The sequence below is a fragment of the Aethalodelphis obliquidens genome, unplaced genomic scaffold (assembly GCF_003676395.1).
Source record: "Aethalodelphis obliquidens isolate GAN/ISIS:26980383/991018 unplaced genomic scaffold, ASM367639v1 scaffold90, whole genome shotgun sequence".
In the NCBI taxonomy this organism is placed as follows: domain Eukaryota; kingdom Metazoa; phylum Chordata; class Mammalia; order Artiodactyla; family Delphinidae; genus Aethalodelphis; species Aethalodelphis obliquidens.
In genome coordinates this window covers 5,519,578-5,539,061 of record NW_020838034.1, presented here as the reverse complement: position 1 = coordinate 5,539,061, position 19,484 = coordinate 5,519,578, and the positions used below count along the sequence as shown (strand labels likewise).

Sequence of the window (19,484 nt, the reverse complement as noted above, 5' to 3'; positions counted from 1 at the left end):
TTTGAATTCCCTTTCTAATATTTCATTGTTAGTGTAAAGGAATGCAACTGATTTCTGAATGTTAATCTTCTATCATCCTACTTTGCTGAATTCATTTATTAGATCTAGTAGTTTTTGCGTGGAATCCCTAGGTTTTCTATATATAGTATCATGTCATTTGCTTACAGTGACAATTTTACCTCTTCCCTTCCAATTTGGATAACTTTTCTTTTTCTTGTCTGATTGCTGTGGCTGGGATTTCCAATACTATGTTGAATAGAAGTGGTGAGAGTGGGCATCCTTGTCTTGTTCCAGATTTTAGAGGAAGGCTTTCAACTTCTCACCATTGACTATTATATTGGCTGTGGGTTTGTCATAAATGACTTTTATTATCTTGAGATATGTTCCCTCTATTCCCACTTTGGTAAGAGTTTTTTTTTTTTTTTTCATGAATTCATGTTGAATTTTGTCAAATGGTTTCTCTGCATCTATTGAGATGATCATGTGGTTTTTGACTTTTCTGACTTTTCTCTTGTTAATGTGGTGTATTACATTGATTGATTGATTTGCATATGTTGAACCATCCTTGTGAACCTGGGATGAATCCCACTTGGTCGTAGTGTATGATGATTTTTATGTGTTGCTGGATTCTGTTTGCTAATATTTTGTTGAGAATTTTTGCATCTATATTCATCAAAGATATTGGCCTGTAATTTTCTTTTGTGGTGGTGTCTTTGTCTGGTTTTGGTATCAGGGTGATGGTGGCTTCATAGGATGTCTTTGGGAGTGTTCCCTCCTCTTCAATCTTTTGGAAGAATTTGAGAAGAATCAGTATAAGTTCTTCTTTGTATGTTTGGTAGAATTCACCTGTGAAGCCATCTGGTCCTGGACTTTTGTTTGTAGAAAGTTTTTTAATTACAAATTCTATTTCACTTCTAGTAATAGGTCTGTTCAAATTATCTATTTCTGCTTGATTGAATTTTGCTGGGCTGTATGTTTCTAGGAAGCTGTCCATTTCTTCTAGGTTGTCAAATTTGTTGGCATATAATTGTTCATAGTATTCTCTTATTTTTTTTTTAATTTCTGTGCTATCAGTTGAGATTTCTCCTTTTTCATTTCTTATTTTGTTTATTTGGGTTCTCTCTCTTTTCTTCTTTGTGAATCTGGCCAGTGATTTGTTAATTTTGTTTATGCTTTCAAAGAACAAGCTCTTGGTTTTGTTGCTTTTTTCTATTGTATTTTTAAAATCTCTATTTATTTATTTTCTCCCTGATCTTTATTATTTCCTTCCTTCTGCTAACTTTAGGTTTTGTTCTTCTTTTTCTAATTCTTTTAGGTGGTAGGTTAAGTTGTTTATTTGAGATTTTTCTTTCTTTGGATGAAAGTCTGTATGCTATGAACTTCCCTCTGAGAAATGTTTTTGCTGCATCCCATAGATTTTGTAAGTTGTGTTTTCATTGTCATTTGTCTCAAGGCATTTTTTAATTTCCTTTGTGACTTCTTCATTGACCCATTGGTTTTTTAGTGTCATGTTATTTAGTCTCCATATAATCTTTTTTTTTTTTCTCATTTCTTTTCCTGTGGTTGATTTCTAGTTTCATGCCATTGTGGTCAGAGAAGATGCTTGAAATAATTTCTATACTCTTAAATTTCTTGAAGTTAGTTTTGTGCCCTAGGATATGGTCAATTCTAGAGAATGTTCCATGTGCACTTGAAAAGAATGTATATTCTGTGGGTTTTTTTGATGTAGTGCCCTGAAAATATCAATTAAGTCTAACTGTTCTATTGTATCATTTAGGACCTCTGTTGCCTCATTGGTTCTCTGTCTGGAAGGTCTGTCCATTGATGTGAGTGGGATGTTAACCTCTCCTAGTATTATTGTATTCATATCAATTTCTCCGTTTATGTCTGTTAGTATTTGTTTTATGTATTTGGGTCTTCCTATATTAGGTGCATATATGTTGACGAGTGTAAAAGTCTCATCTTGTATTGATTCTTTTATCATTATATACTGTACTTCTTTATCTTTCTTTATAGCCTTTGCTTTAAAGACTATTTTGTCTGATATGAGTATTGCAACTCCCACTTCCTTGTCATGTCCATTTGCATGAAATAACTTTTTTTTTTTTTTTTTTTTTGGCTGCATTAGGTCTTCATTGCTGCATGTGGGCTTTCTCTAGTTGTAGCAAACGGGGGCTACTCTTTGTTGTGGTGTGCAGGCTTCTCATTGTGGTGGCTTCTCTTGTTGTGGAGCACAGGGTCTAGGAAAGTGGGCTTCATTAGTTGCAGCATGTGGGCTCAGTAGTTGTGGCACATGGGCCCTAGAGCACAGGATCAGTAGCTGTGGTGCACAGGCTTAGTTAATCCATGGCATGTGGGATCTTCCCAGAGCAGGGATCAAACCCATGTCCCCTTCATTGGTAAGCAGATTCTTAACTACTGCACCACCAGGGAAGTCCCTGAATGAAATCTTTTTCCATCCCCTCACTTTCAATCTATGTGTGCCTTTTTCCCTAAAGTGGGTCTCTTGTAGGCAGCATATTGTAAGCTCTTGTCTTTCAAATCCAATCTGCCACTCTATGTCTTTTGATTGGAACATTCTGTCCATCAACATTTAAGGTAATTATTGATATATGTGTATTAATTGCCATTTCAAACCTTGCTTTCCAGTTGATTCTTTATTTCTTCTGTGTTCCTTTCTTTTTTCTTTTTCTTTTTGTGGTTTGATTATTTCTTTTTATTTTATACTTGTGTTCTCTTCTGTTAGGTTTTTGTGACTCTATTGTAAGTTTTTTATTTGTGGTTGCCCTGTTTTTCCAATATGTTAACCCATTCCTATATCTGCTTGCTTTGGACTGATAGTGATATAGACTCAAACACGTTCTAAAAAAAGGAAAAAGAAGGCTTCCCTGGTGGCACAGTGGTTAAGAATTTGCCTGCCAATGCAAGGAACATGGGTTCGAGCCCTGGTCTGGGAAGATCCCACATGTCACAGAACAACTAAGCCTGTGTGCCACAACTACTGAGCCTGCATGCCTAAAGCCCATGCTCCGCAACAAGAGAAGCCACCACAATGAGAAGCTCATGCACTGCCGTGAAGAGTAGCCCCTGCTTGCTGCAACTAGAGAAAGCCTCTGTGCAGCAACGAAGACCCAACACAACCAAAAAAAGTAAAAACACATAAAATAAATAAATAAAGAAAAAGAATATGGATTTTCTTACTCTCCTTCCCCACACTTTATGATTTTGATGTCCCTTTTTACATCTTCATGTTTATCCTTTTGCTGTTCCTTGTGTTTATCATTGCTTTCACAAACAGTTTTTTTTTTCTTTTTGATCTGTATACTGGGTAATTTAAGTGATTTACTTTCCAGCTGGATTTACTCCTTCCTATTTCTTCTTGCTTCTCTTCTATTTAGAGATGGCCTTTCAATATATCTTTTAGGATAGGTTTAGTATTGCTGTATTCTTTTAGTTTTTGCTTGTCTGAGAAATTCTTTATTTCTCCACCTATTCTAAATGGCAATCTTGCTGGGTAGAGTATTCTAGGTGGAAGATTTTTCTCTTTTAAGACTTTGAATATATTTTGCAAAAGAAATCATTTATTGCAAGGTTTTGTTTAAACAAATTAAAGGGGAGAAAAGAAATAATCATCTGGAGAGATTCCAAAACATGTATTTTATTAAATTCAACCCTGAATGGCCAAAACAATCCTGAAAAGGAACAAAGTTAGAGGATTCACACTTTCTGATTTCAAAACTTACTTCAAAGCTACAGTAATCAAAAGAGTGTGGCAGGGGCATAAGACAGACACAGGGTGCTGTAGAATAAAACAGAATAGACCAGATATAAACCCTCAAATATATGTCCAAATGATTTTTGACAAGGACGCCAAGAACATTCAATAGGGAAAGGACAGCCTTTTCAACAAATGGTACTAGGAAAATAAGACATCTTAATGCAAAAGAATGAAGGTGAATCTTGCCTTAAATAATATAGAAAAATCAACTCAAATGTATCAAAGAGATAAATATAAAAACTAAGACTATAAAACTCTTAGAAGAAACACAGGGGAAAATCTTCATTACATTGGATTTGGCACAATTTCTTGAATATGACACCAAAAGCATAGGCAACAAAAGAAAAAACAAATAAACCAGCCTTCATTAAAACAAAAAACTTTTGTGCAACAAATGATACTATCAGGGACTTCCCTGGTGGCACAGTGGTTAAGAATCTGCCTGCGACATATGGTCACCTTATCTTTGATAAATGAGGCAAGAATATACAATGGAGAAAAGACAGCCTCTTCAATAAGTGGTGTTGGGAGAACCAGACAGTTACATGTAAAAGAATGAAATTAGAACACTCCCTAACACCATACACAAAAATAAACTCAAAATGTATTAAAGACCTAAATGTAAGATCAGACACTGCCAAACTCTTAGAGGAAAACATAGGCAGAACACTCTGACATAAATCACAGCAAGATCCTTTTTGACCCACCTCCTAGAGAAATGGAAATAAAAACAAAAATAAACAAATGGGACCTAATGAAACTTAAAAGCTTTTGCACAGCAAAGGAAACCATAAACAAGATGAAAAGACAACCTTCAGAATTGGAGAAAATATATGCAAATGAAGCAACTGACAAAAGATTAATCTCCAAAATATACAAGCAGCTCATGCTGCTCAATATCAAAAAAACAAACAACCCAATCCAAAAATGGGCAGAAGACTTAAATAGACATTTCTCCAAAGAAGGTATACAGATTGCCAACAAACACATGAAAGGATGCTCAACATCATTAATCATTAGAGAAATGCAAATCAAAGCTATAATGTGGTATCACCTCACACCAGTCAGGATGGCCATCATCAAAAAATCTATGAACAAAAAATGCTGGAGAGGGTGTGGAGAAAAGGGAACCCTCCTGCGCTCTTGGTGGGAATGTATATTGATACAGCCACTATGGAGAACAGTATAGAATTTCCTTAAAAAACTAAAAATAGAATTACCATATGACCCAGCAATCCTAATACTGGGCATATACCCAGAGAAAACCATAATTCAAAAAGACACATGCACCCCAATATTCATTGCAGCTCTATTTACAATAGCCAGGTCATGGAAGCAACCTAAATGTCCATTGATGGATGAATGGATAATGAAGATGTGATACATATATACAATGGAATATTAATCAGCCATAAAAAGGAACAAAATTTGGTCATTTGTAGAGACGTGGATGGATCTAGAGACTGTCATACAGAGTGAAGTAAGTCAGAAAGAGAAGAACAAATATCGTATATAAATGCATATATATGGAACCAAGAAAAATGGTACAGATGAACCGGTTTGCAGGGCAGAAATGGAGGCACAGTTGTAGAGAACAAACATATGGACACCAAGGGGAGAAAGTGGTAGGGGGTTGGTGGTGGGGGGGTGATGAATTGGGAGATTGAGATTGACATATATACACTAATATGTGTAAAATGGATAACTAATAAGAACCTGCTGTATAAAAAAATAAAATAAAATTCAAAAAAAACCCCAGTTAATTTTAGGTTACATAACCACAATATGTAATTTAGGTTGTTTTACTACCATATAAAAGAAAGAAAAAAGGATATAGATAGTGAAAATTCCAATTCACATCACACACAAGATTTTTGCACTTTGCTCAGAAAAGAAATAAATAGAGTAATAAAATAAAACTGGAACTCTTTGTATGGGGGAAGAAAGCCTTGCCACGCCTCTGAGAGGAAGAGGGCAGTTTCAGCAGAAGCACTTTCAGTCTATGAGAGAATGCCAAGAACATTGACTGCCTTGAGGTCTCCAGCACCATTCTCCACTGCTAAGAGCATGATCTGGCTGTTCCAGTCTCTCACGCTTGTCTCCTGCCTTGGCCCAGGTAAATACTGAAGCGGACCCATGTAGTCATGAGTCACTCCTGGTTTTGTGCAGCTTGCTCAATCTAAATCACCTATTTATAGGTGTCTGTCTGTCTCTCTGCCAAGGGATCCGGTGGGGCTCACAGTGGTGCCTGATAAACTGCCGTTGTCTCTCAACCTAAAAGCTTATGGCCTGAGATGGTTCGGAGTTAAGAGTTCCAACTGTGTTTTCATTTAAGTGAATTATCTGCTGGGGCATGGTAAATGTGCTTTTATGAGACAAGACTCTTTGGGTTTTATGACCAGCATGTTGTGGTATAAAGAGACTGAAAGTTAAGAAAAGAGGTCTTCTTACTTACTGTGGTGTCACAGGTAGGTTACACGTTCCTCCTGAGCCTCACAATCTTCATTGGAAATATTGAAATTCTATGGTTGGGCTTAGCCGAAATTTCTGAACCCAACTAAAACACTAGAAATAGTCCTCTCAGTTTTTGCTTACTGTGATAAAAAGCGTTCTCCAGCTTTCCTTTCCTTTGATGCAAACCAGGGGCTATCTAGTCCAGCAGCACCCAATTTGGCAGACAGAAAGGAATTATCTGATCCTGCCTGCTTCTCATTCCCTGCTGTCCGTTTCATGGAAAGCATGAAGGTTCATGTCAGGTTTGGAGAACCACAAGTGGTCAGCTGGGGCCAAAGTATAGGATGGGGCAGAAGACAAAACAGGAAAGCTAGCCCAGAACTAGCCCAGGGTAGCAGATAAAAATAGTTAATATTCATTGAGGGCTCATACTGTTCCAGGAACTGGGTCAAATATTGTACATACATCATATACATAAGCCTTATGACAGTTCTATGAGTCTATACTATTATTATCCCATTCTTAAATAACTTGCCCAAATTTCATTAGACACTAGGTGGCAAGCTCTTGCAATATTTTTGAGGAACAGTGACAGTTGAATAAACACGGTAGCAGCACAAGAGGAAGAAGGACAGAAGCAAAAATCATCATAGATGTAGAATTAACTAGATTAACTGGCAATGGGAATTAGGGGGGAAGAGAATTCACTGTCATCCAATAAATATTCATTGAGCACCTACTGGATGCCTGGCACTGTTCTAGTTCCTGGGGATACACCATGAACAAAGGAGGCAAAAATTCCTGCTCTCGTGGAGTTAACTTTTTAGCGGGGGAGACAAACAATAAAAAAGATAAATAAGTGAAATAGTATATTTGATAGTGATAAATGATAAGAATGAAATAAATCAAGCAGGGAAAGGAGATATGAAATATTGGGGGGGGTGAAATTTCAGAGTAGCCAAAGAAGGTTACAAAGTTGCGGGGATGAGGGAGCAGCCATGAAGAGAAGGTGATTTCTATTTTGGAGCTACTAATTTTAAGATGTTAGGTGTGATATCCATGAGAAGATTTCCTGAAAGCAGCTGGAAATTTAGGACTGGAGGTAGAGCTGAGGCTGGAAGTTTAGAAGTCACAGCATAGAAGTAATAAATGAAGTTAAGGAGAAAAGTGTAAGGACAGAAACTTGGGAAATAAGTATAAGATGTAGAAAGAGGGAGAATTTACTTACACATTCAAGAGCCACTCCCCAGCATGGGAGCAGAGACCCGTGTCTTTGCCTCCTTGCAAAATTGAACCCATCTCTAGAATTAAATGTTCTGAACGTCCTCAGGTTAAAATTCCCCTGCTTCTCCTCATTCCCATCAATACTTCTCATAGGGCCCTATGAAATATACACTATCCTCACTTTAAGGAAGAGGAAAGAAGGCATACAACACTTAAGTAACTTGCTTAATGTCACACTGTTATGGGGGAAGTGGGGATGGTGCAGAAAAGAAACATACTTGAATGTGTTTTGCAGGTGTTCTGAAGCCCAGGAGGAAAGCAATGATTTCCAGGGTTAGAACCTGGCTTCAGAGTCTGTATTCATAACCACTTTACTCTGCTAGTTAGTTTATACGCAGTTATATATTCACATAAATGTATATATAATTATAAACTGTGATACTAGGAAGAAAATAAGCAGGGTACTGATGCTGAAAACTTGGCTTCTGTACACTGGTGCTGAATTGAATCTCAGAGACAGAGTTTTAGGTGAAATAGAAAAGTGTAGCTTTATTGCTTTGCCAGACAAGGGAGACAAAGCAGGCTCCTGTCCTCAAAAACTGTGTGTCCCAACCTGAGTTTTTTGGTTTTTTTTTTTTTTTTTTGTGGTATGCGGGCCTCTCACTGCTGTGGCCTCTCCCACCATGGAGCACAGGCTCCGGACGCGCAGGCCCAGCAGCCATGGCCCATGGGCCCAGCCGCTCCGTGGCATGTGGGACCCTCCCGGACTGGGGCACGAACCCGTGTCTCCTGCATCGGCAGGCGGACTCCCAACCACTGCACCACCAGGGAAGCCCTGGTGAGGAGTTTTATGCAACGGTTCAAGGTTGGGGTTGCTGATAAGATTAGGGTGTGTGCAGGACCTGCACTCCTTCAATTTGTTCTCAGGTAATCTGATGAGTTTCTATGGTTCCTTTAATCTGGCCTCAGGTGGTCTTCTTGAAGAGCTTCTCTGGTTCCTTTAATCTGGAATGAAGAATGCTGATATATTCCATTTTGGGGGTTTTAGTTCTGTAGAAGAGCTCAAAGATATTGCTGTTTAACCCTTGAGGCGGAACCAGGACCCTGCCCCAAGGTTGCACTATTGTTTCTTGGCTGCTCCTCTCTCGTCTCTGCATCCCCTCTCTTCCTTGATTAGCAACTATTCTAATCCGCCCTTAGGAACTCAGGGAAGGTCATGGAGGCTGGAGTCTATTCCCTACAAACAAGAAATGGGGGACATAAAGCCTTCCATGCCCAGGAGTCCCCACAGTGTCCTTCTTGGTTTCAGTACCATTGCAGAGAAAAACAAGAGGATCTGCTTTGGATGAGGTGATGTGGAATGGATTTTCTGGAAAGGTAGCATCTCCTCTGATGTTTAAGGAGTGTGAGAAGTCAAACAGGGGAGGAGTCTAATGAAGAAGCATTCAAAGCAGTGGGAATTACATGTGCGAAGGCCCTGGTTCAGGGAAGAGTTTGGAGTGATTAAGGAAGGGAAAGAAAACTACTGTGACAAGAGTATGGCACAAATAAAATCACTCTTGAAAACAAGCATGAAGGAAGATGACTCATGCCAGCCTACATTCTTTCAAGGGGCTGGACACCATAACTTGCTCCTTTTAAGAAATGTATCTGAAAAGATAAACCATGTTAAGAAATAATCCCAATTGGTATAACTGAAATCAGACATTATCATGCCCTGGAGAAAATGAATCTCATTTGCTTCTCCGTTTTATTCTTTATAGGTGGGAACTTACTTATCAAATGTCAATATGCATACAAATTATTAGGGAATCTTATTATAATGCTGATTCTGGAATGGAGACTAAGATTCTGCATTTATAACAAGCTCCCAGGCAACCCCAATGCTGCTTCATGAACCACACTCATGAGACTTTAGTCACAGTGGGGTTGGAGGGATGGAGAAATAAGAACAAATTCTTCAAGTGTGTTTGCAGGAAGCAGATACAGGTATTCTGATGCTGAAGAGAGAACAGTGGTAGGAAATATATGTACAGCCAATACACATGGGCCAACCAAATGATTCTGACGTTTTGAGTCAAAAACTTACAGGCTCTTCTGCTAAGAGATTGTAATCCGATGACTCCCCTTCCCCTGAGCAGCATTATCTACCTTCTTACTAACCATCCACACCTTCAAATGTTTATTGTTGCTCACCACAGGCAGAGAGTTGTTTATATTTTGTCACTATCCTCAAGGACAACTGTGTCTTTCCACCTCTCAGAATCTGTGGTCTGTGCCCACTGGACTACCAGCCTTCCACACCTCCCAGTTTTCAGTCTCCCACTACAGATCTAGCCTCAGTTGTGTCTCCATGTGCACACAAAATTTTTGTCTTTCTTTTTTTTCATTAAGGTGAAATTCACAAAACAAAATAATAATATTAAAATGTACAATTCAGTGACATTTAGTAAATTCACAATGTTGGGCAACCACCACTTCTACTGCTCCAAAACATTTAGTCACTCCAAAAGGAAACCTTGTACTCATTAAGCAATCACTTCTCATTTCTCCTTCCCCCTATCCCTCTTCAAACACTAATCTGCTTTCTGGCTCAATGGGTTTATCTATTCTGAATATTTCCTATAAATGAAGTCATGCAACATGTGACTTTTTATGTCTGACTTCTTTCACTTAGTACAATGTTTTCAATGTTTATTCGTATTGTATCATGTATCAGTACTTTGTTCCTCTTTATTGCTGAATAATATTCCATTGTATGTGTGTACCATATTTATTTATCCACTCATCTACTGATGGACATTTGTGTTGTTTCCACCTTTTGGCTTTTGCAAATAGTTCTATTATGAAGACTTTTGTACAAGTATTGTTTTCAATTCTTCTGGGTATATAACCAGGAATGAAATTGCTGGATCATATGGTAATGTTGTACTTAATTTTTTGAGGGATCACTAAATAGTTTTTTCCACAGTGTCTGTACCAGTTTACAAGCCCACCAGCAATGTATAAGGGTTCTAATTTCTCCACATCCTTACCAAAACTTATTTTCCAATTATTTACTATTATTATTGTTGTTATTATTATTAATCACCATCTTAATACATGTAAAGTGTATTGTGGTTTTGATTTGCATTTCCCTAACAACAAATGATATTGAGCCTCTTTTCATGTGCTTATTGGCCATTTGTATATTTTCTTTGGAGAAATGTCTATTCAAGTCCTTTGTCCCTTTTTGATTGGATTATTTGTCTTTCTTTTTTTTTGAGCTATAAGAGCTCTTTAACTACGTTGAATACTAGACCCTTATCAGATATATGATTTATAAATATTTTCTCCTATTCTGTAAGTTTTATTTTCATTACCTGATAATGTCCTTTGATGCACAAAAGTTTTTAATTTTGATGAAGTCTAATTTATCTATTTTTTCTTCTCCTGCTCACACTTTTGTTGTGATATCTAAGAATTCATTGCCAAATCCAAGATCATGTAAATTTACACCTATGTTTTCTTCTAAGAGTTTCATAATTTTTTGCTTTCATATTTAGGTCATTGAAACATTTTGAGTTGATTCTTGCATAGGTGTGAGGGAGGTGTTCAACTTCATTCTTTTGTTTATAGGCATCCGGTTGTCCCAGCACTATTTGTTGAAGCAACCATTCTTTCCCAATTGAAAGATCTTGGTATTCTTGTCAAAAATTAACTGTCCATAAATGTATGGGTTTATTTATGGACTCTCAATTCAATTCCATATAGACATCTATATGTCTATCTTGATACCAGCAATGCACTGGCATGTGATTAATGTAGCTGTGAAAATTTCTAAATTGGGAAGTGCGAGTTCTTCAATTTGTTTTTATTTTTCAATATAGTTTTGGTTATTTGGGGTCCCTTACAATTCCATATGAATTTGAAGAATGGCTTTTCTATTTATGAAAAAGAAAGTCACAAAAGTCATTGGAATTTTGATAGAGATTGAACTGAATCTGTAACTTGCTTTGGGTAGTATTGCCAAATACTTAATCTTAAATCCTACAATCCAAAAAAAAAAAAAAAAAAATCCTACAATCCATGAACATAGGATGTCTTTCCATTTATTTAGGTATTCTTTAATTTCTTTCAAAACATTTCATAGTTTTCAGCATATAAGTCTCGAATCTCCTTGGCTAAATTATTCATAGATATTTAATTATTTTAGATGTTATTATATATGGAATTGTTCTCCTAATTTCCTTTTCAGATTGTTCATTGCTAGTGTTTAAAAATACAATGTGTAAAAAATTAATTAATTAATTAAAATAATAAAAATACAATGTGTATTTGTAAAATACAAATTTAAACTATACAATTGTAAATCTACAATTGTAAAAATATGTGTTGTAATTGTAAAGTTTTGTAAATTGATCTTCTATGCTACAATTTTGCTTAATTCATTTATTAGCTCTGATAGATTTTTTGTGGATTTTTTTTTATATATACTTTTTGTTTTATATCGGAGTGTAGCTGATTAACAGTGTTGTGATAGGTTCAGGTGCACAGCAAAGGGACTCAGTCAGCCATACATATACATGTAACCATTCTCACCCAAACTCCCCTCCCATCCAGACTGTCACATAACATTGCACAGAGTTCCCTGTGTAATACAGTAGGTCCTTGTTGGTTATCCATTTTTAATATAGTAGTGTGAACATGTCGATCCCAAACTCCCTGACTATCCCTTCCCCCGATCCTTCCCCCCAGTAACCTAAGTTCATTTTCTAAGTCTGTGAGTCTGTTTCTGTTTTGTAAATAAGTCCATTTGTATCATTTCTGTTTAGATTCTGCATATAAGGGATATCATACAATATTTTTCTTCCTCTGTCTGACTTACTTCACTCTGTATGACATTCTCTAGGTCCATCTATTTTGCTGCAAATGGCATTATTTCATTCTTTTTAATGGCTGAGTAATATTCCATCGTATATATATAGCACATCTTCTTTATCCATTGCTCTGTTGATGGACATTTAGGTTGCTTCCATGTCTTAGCTATTGTAAACAGTGCCTCAATGAACATTGGGGTACATGTATCCTTTCAGAGCATGTTTTTCTCTGGATATATCCCCAGGAGTGGGATTGCAGAGTCATATGGTAGCTGTATTTTTAGTTTTTTAAGGAACTTTCATACTGTTCTTCACAGTGGCTGTACCAGTTTACATTCCCACCAACAGTGTAAGAGGGTTCCCTTCTCTACACACCCTCTCCAGCATTTATTGTTTGTGGATTTTTTGATGATAGCCATTTTGACTGGTGTGAGGTGATGTCTTGTAGTTTTGATTTGCATTTCTCTAATAATTAGCAATGTTGAGCATCTTTTCACGTGCCTGTTGGCCATCTGTATGTCTTCTTTGGAGAAATGTCTATTTAGGTCTTCTGACTATTTTTTTAAATTGGGTTGTTTGTTTTGATGATATTAAGCCTCGTGAGCTGTTTGTAAATTTTGGAGACTAATCCCTTGTTGGTCACATCATTTGTAAATATTTTCTCCCAATCTGTGGGTTGTCTTTTCATTTTGTTTATGGTTCCCTTTTCTGTGCAAAATCTTTTAAGTTTAATTAGGTCTCATTCATTTATTTTTGTTTTTATTTCCATTATTCTGAGAGATGGATCAAAAAAGATATTGCTGTGATTTATGTCAGAAAGTGTTCTGCCTATGTTTTCCTCTAGGAGTTTTATAGGTTAGGTCTTTAATCCATTTTGAGTTTATTTTTGTGTATGGTGTTAAAGAATTATCTGATTTCATTTTTTCACATGTAGCTGTCCAGTTTCCCCAACACTGTTTGTTGAAGAAACCGTCTTTCCACCATTGTGTAGTCTTGCCTCCTTTGTCATAGATTAATTGACCATAGATGTGTGGGTTTATTTCTGGGCTTTCCATCCTGTTCCATTGATCTATATTTCTATTTTTGTGCCAGCAGCATACTCTTTTGATGACTGTAGCTTTGTAGTATAGTCTGAAGTCAGGGAGCCTGATTCTTCCAGCTCTAGTTTTCTTTCTCAAGATTGTTTTGGATATTTGGGGTCTTTTGTGTTTCCATACAAATTAAGATTTTCTTTGTTCCAGTTCTGTGAAACTTGCCATTGGTAATTTGATAGGAATTGCATTGAATCTGTAGATTGCCTTGGGTAGTATTGTCATTTTAACAGTACTGATTCTTCCAATCCAAGAACATGGTATATCTTTCCATCTGTTTGTGTCATCTTTGATTTCTTTCATCAGTATCTTACAGTTTTCAAAGTACAGGTCTTTTCTCTCCTTAGGTAGGTATATTCCTAGGTATTTTATGCTTTTTCATGTGGTGGTAAATGGGATTGTTTCTTAAATTTCTCTTTCTGAATTTCATTGTTAGTATATAGAAATGCAGCAGGTTTCTGTGCATTAATTTTACATTGTGCAACTTTACGGAATTCATTGATTATCTCTAGTAGTTTTCTGGTAACATATTTACGATTCTCTATGTATAGTATCATGTCATCTGCAAACAGAAACAGTTTTACTTCTTCTTTGCCGATTTGGATTAGTTTTATTTCTTTTTCTTCTCTGATTGCCATGGCTAGGACTTCCAAAACTATGCTGAATGAAAGTGATGAGAGTGGACATCCTTGTCTTTTTCCTGATCCTAGAGGAAATGCTTTCAGCTTTTCACCAGTGAGTATGATGTTAGCTATAGTTTTGTCATGTATGGCCTTTATTATGTTGCAGTATGTTCCCTCTTTGCTTACTTTCTGGGAAGTTTTTATCATAAATGGGTGCTGAATTTTCAAAATATTTTTCTGCATCTATTGAGATGATCACATGGTTTTTTTCTTCAATTTGTTGATGTAGTGTATCACACTGGTTGATTTGTGGTTATTGAAAAATCCTTGTACTCCTGGGATAAATCCCACTTGATCATGGTGTATGATCCTTTTAATGTACTGTTGGATTCAGATTGCTAGTATTTTATTGAGGATTTTTGAGTCTATGTTCATCAGTGATATTGGCCTGTAATTTTCCTTTTTTGTGGTATCTTTGTCTTGTGTCAGGGTGATGGTGGCCTCATAGAATGAGTTTGCGAATTTTCCTTCCTCTGCAATTTTTTGCAACAGTTTCAGAAGGGTAGGTGTGAGCTCTTCCCTCAATGTTTGATTGAATTCGCCTGTGAAGCCATCAGGTCCTGGACTTTTGCGTTTTGGGAGTTTTTAAATCACAGTTTCCATTTCAGTACTTGTGATTGGTCTGTTCATATTTTCTATTTCTTCCTGGTTCATTCTTGGGTGACTGTTCCTTTCTAAGAATTTGTCCATTTCTTCCAGGTTGTCCATTTTATTGGCATACAGTTGCTTGTAGTAGTCTCTTATGATCCTTTGTATTTCTGTGGTGTCATTTGTAACTCCTCCTTTTTCATTTCAAATATTATTGTTTTGAATCCTCTCCCTTTTCTTCTTGATGAGCCTGGCTAAATGTTTATCAATTTTGTTTATCTTTTCAAGGAATCAGCTTTTAGTTTCATTGATCTTTGCTACTGTTTTCCTTGTCTCTGTTTGTTTATTTCTGCTCTGATCTTTATGATTTCTTTCCTCCTACTAACTTTGGGTTTTTTTTTTTGGTTGTTGTTCTTCTTCTTCTTCTTTCTCTAATAGCTTTAGGTGTAAGGTTAGGTTGCTCATTTGAGATTTTTATTGTTTCCTGAGGTAAGATTGTATTGCTATAAACTCACCTTTTAGAACTGCTTTTGAGGTATCCCATAGGTTTTGAATCATTGTGCTTTCATTTTCATTTGTCTCTAGGTATTTTTTAATTTCCTCTTTAATTTCTTTAATGATCCATTTGTTCTTTTTTTTTTTTTTTGCGGTACATGGGCCTCTCACTGTTGTGGCCTCTCCTGTTGCAGAGCACAGGCTCCAGACTTGCAGGCTCAGTGACCATGGCTCATGGACCTAGCTGCTCCACGGCATGTGGGATCTTCCCGGACCAGAGCACAAACCTGTGTCCCCTGCAATGGCAGGCAGACTCTCAACCACTGCGCCACCAAGGAAGCCCCCATTTGTTCTTTAGTAGCATATTTTTTAACCTCCACATGTTTGTGTTTTTTATAGTTTTTTTCCTGTGGTTTATTTTTAATCTTATAACGTTGTGATCAGAAAAGATGCTCGATATGATTTCAATATTCTTAAATTTACTAGGCTTGCCTTGTGGCCCAGCATATGTATTGAGAAGAATATGTATTCTGCTGCTTTTGGATGGAATGCTCTATAAATATAAATTAAGTCCATTTGGTCTAATGTGTCATTTAAGGCCTGTATTTCCTTATTGATTTTCTGTCTGGATGATCTGTCCATTGATGAAAGTGGGGTGTTAAAGTCCCCCATTATTATCGTGTTACTGTTGATTTCTCCCTTTATGGCTGTTATTTGCCTTATATATTGAGGTGCTCCTATGTTGGGTGCATATATATTTACAATTGTTATATCTTCTTCTTGGACTGATCCCTTGATCATTTTGTAGTGTCCTTCTTTATCTCTTATAACAGGCTTTATTTTAAAGTCTATTTTGTCTGATATGAGTATTGCTACTCCAGCTTTATTTTGGTTTCCATTTGCATTGAATACCTTCTTCCATCCCCTCACTTTCAGTCTGTATGTGTCCCTAGGTCTGAGGTGGGTCCCTTGTAGACAGCATATATACAAGTCTTGTTTTTGTATCCATTCAGCCAGTCTATGTCTTTTGGTTGGCATATTTAATCCATTTACATTTAAGATAATTATCAATATGTGCATTCGTGGGCTTCCCTGGTGGTGCAGTGGTTGAGAGTCCTCCTGCCAATGCAGGGGACACAGGTTCATGCCCTGGTCCAGGAAGATCCCACATGCCGCAGAGCGGCTGGGCCCGTGAGCCATGGCCACTGAGCCTGCACGTCTGGAGACTGTGCTCTGCAGCGGGAGAGGACATGACAGTGAGAGGCTTGTGTACCACAAAGAAAAAAAACATATATATATATATATATATATGCGCATTCATATTGCCATTTTCTTAGTTGTTTTGGGTTTGTTTTTATTGGTCTTTTTTCTTCCCTTCCTCTTTTGCTCTTTTCTCTTGTGATTTGATGACTGTCTTTAGTGTTGTGTTTGGGTTGCTTTTTCTTTTGTGTGTGGGTATCTGTTGCAGTTTTTGGGTTTGCTGTTCCCATGAGGTTTTGATATATCAGTCTATATATGTGCAAGTTTATTTTGTGGTTATTGTTTTTGTTTGTTTGTTTGTTTTAAGTTGCTAGTCTCTTTCCTGCATAGAGGAGTTTCTTTAACATTTGTTGCAAGGCTGGTCTGGTGGTGCTGAATTCTCTTAGCTTTTGCTTGTCTGTAAAGGTTTTGACTTCTTGTCCAAATCTGAATGAGAGTCTTGCTGGGTAGAGTATTCTTGGTTGTAGGTTCTTCCCTTCCATCATTTTAAATATATCATGCCAGAGAGACCTTCAAGATGGTGGAGGAGTAAGACGTGGAGATCACCTTCCTCCCCACAAATACATCAGAAATACATCTATATGTGGAACAACTCCTACAGAACACCTACCGACACTGGCAGAAGACCTTAGACTTCCCAAAAGGCAAGAAACTCCCCACGTACCTGGGTAGGGCAAAAGAAAAAAGGAAAAACAGAGATAAAAGAATAGGGAAGGGACCTGCACCTCTGGGAGGGAGCTGTGAAGGAGGAAAAGTTTCCACACACTAGGAAGCTCCTTCACTGGTGGAGATGGGGGATGGGCGGGGGGGGAAGCTTCAGAGCCATGGAGGAGAGCACAGCAACAGGGGTACAGAGGGCAAAGTGGAGAGATTCCCACACAGAGAATCGGTGCCAACCAGCACTCACCAGCCTGAGAGGCTTGTCTGCTTACCAGCCGGGGTGGGTGGAGGCTGGGAGCTGAGGCTTGGGCTTTGGAGGTCAGGTCCCAGGGAGAGGACTGGGGTTGGCTGCATGAACACAACCTGAAGGGAGCTAGTGCTCCACAGCTAGCAGGGAAGGAGTCCGGGAAAAAGTCTGGACCTGACTAAGATGTAAGAGACCTTTGTTTAGGGGTGCATGAGGACAGGGGATTCACAGCACCCCCTAAATTAGCTCCAGAGACAGGTGCGAGCTATCAACACAGACACCAGAGACAGGCATGAGATGCTAAGGCTGCTGCTGCAGCCACCAAGAAGCCTGTGTGCAAGCAGGTCACTATCTACACCTCCCCTCCCTGGAGTCTGTGCAGCCCGCCAGGCCAGGGTCCTGTGATCCAGGGACAACTTCCCCAGAAGAACACACGGTGCTCCTCAGGCTGTTGCAACATCACGCTGGCCTCTGCCGCCGCAGGCTCACCTGGCATTCCGTACCCTCCCTCCCCCTGCCCTGGGTGAGCCAGAGCCCCCTAATCAGCTGCTACTGTAACCCCGTCCTGTCTGAGCAAAGAACAGACATCCTCAGGTGACCTACACACAGAGGCGGGGCCAAATCCAAAGCTGAAACCCAGGAGCTGTGCGAACAAAGAAGAGAAAGGGAAATTTCTTCCAGCCGCCTCAGGAGCAGTGGATTATATCTCCACAGTCAACTTGATGTACCCTGCATCTGTGGAATACCTGAATAGACAACAAATCATCCCAAAATTGAGGCGGTGGATTTGGGGAGCAACTGTAGACTTGGGGTTTGCTTTCTGCATCTAATTTGATCCTGGCTTTGTGTTTATCTTAGTTTAGTATTTAGAGTTTATTATCATTGGAAGATTTGTTTATTGATTTGGTTGCTCTCTTCCTCCTTTTGTAGATAGATAGATAGATTTTTTCCTTTTTCTCTTTTTGTGAATGTGTATGTGTATGCTTCTTTGTGTGACTTCGTCTGTATAGTTTTGCTTTTACCATTTGTCCTAGGGTTCTGTCTGTCCGTTATTTTGTTGTTTTTTTTTTTAGTATAGCTTTTTAACACTTGTTATCATCGGTGGATTTGTTTTTTGTTTTTGTTGCTCTCTTTCTTTTTTTATTACTTTTTTATTTTTAATAATTATTTTTAATTTTAATAACTTTTCTTTTCTTTTTTCTTTCTTTCTTTTCTTTTTTTTTTTTTTTTTTTGCCCTTTTCTTCTGAGCCATGTGGCTGGCAGGGTCTTGGTGCTCCATCCATATGTCAAGCCTGTGCCTCTGAGGTGGGAGAACTGAGTTCAGGACATTGGTCCACCAGAGACCTCCCAGCTCCATGTAATATCAAACGGCAAAAGCTCTCCCAGAGATCTCCATCTCAACACTAAGACCCAGCTCCACTCAATGATGAGCAAGATACAGTGCTGGACACCCTATGCCAAACAACTACCAAGACAGGAACACAATCCCATCCATTAGCAGAGAGGCTGCCTAAAATCATAATAAGGTCACAGGCACCCCAAAACACAGCACCAGACATGGTTGTGCCCACCAGAAAGACTAGATCCAGCCTCATCCACCAGAACACAAGCACTAGTCCCCTCCACCAGGAAGCCTACACAACCCACTGAACCAACCTTAGCCACTGGGCCACTGGGGGCAGACACCAAAAACAACGGGAACTACGGACTTGCAGCCTGTGAAAAGGAGACCCCAAACACAGTAAGTGAAGCAAAATGAGAAGACAAAGAAACACACAGCAGATGAAGGAGCAAGGTAAAAACCACCAGACCAAACAAGTGAAGAGGAAATAGGCAGTCTACCTGAAAAAGAATTCAGAATAATGATAGTTCTTCTGCCTCAGTTATTCTGCTATTGATTCCTTCTAGTATAGTTTACACTTCAGTTGTTATATTGTTCATCTCTGTTCTTTAGTTCTTCTTGGTCTTTGTTAAACATTTCTTGCATCTTCTCAATCTTTGCCTCCATTCTTTTTCCAGGATCCTTGATCATCTTCATTATCATTATTCTGAATTCTTTTTCTGGGAGGTTGCCTAGCTCCACTTCATTTTGTTGTTTTTCTGGGGTTTTATCTTGTTCCTTCATCTGGAACATAGTCCTCTGC

The 19,484-nt window shown here is 38.2% G+C and overlaps 2 protein-coding genes across 2 annotated transcripts in view; both read left to right on the top strand.

The window, feature by feature from the left end:
* The window catches only part of CD84 (CD84 molecule), a 49,863-nt gene extending 46,911 nt beyond the window's left edge, over positions 1-2,952 (top strand). Inside the window, exon 9 of the transcript XR_003430415.1 lies at positions 2,842-2,952. The gene's annotated coding sequence lies outside the window, so the exon portion shown is untranslated. The remainder of the gene's footprint in view (positions 1-2,841) is intronic.
* A 2,532-nt stretch (positions 2,953-5,484) lies between these two features.
* Positions 5,485-19,484, top strand: part of SLAMF6 (SLAM family member 6) — a 29,165-nt gene continuing 15,165 nt past the window's right edge. Inside the window, exon 1 of the mRNA XM_027095273.1 lies at positions 5,485-5,894. Within this exon, the coding sequence (XP_026951074.1) occupies positions 5,789-5,894 (106 nt within the window). The 5' untranslated portion in view covers positions 5,485-5,788. The remainder of the gene's footprint in view (positions 5,895-19,484) is intronic.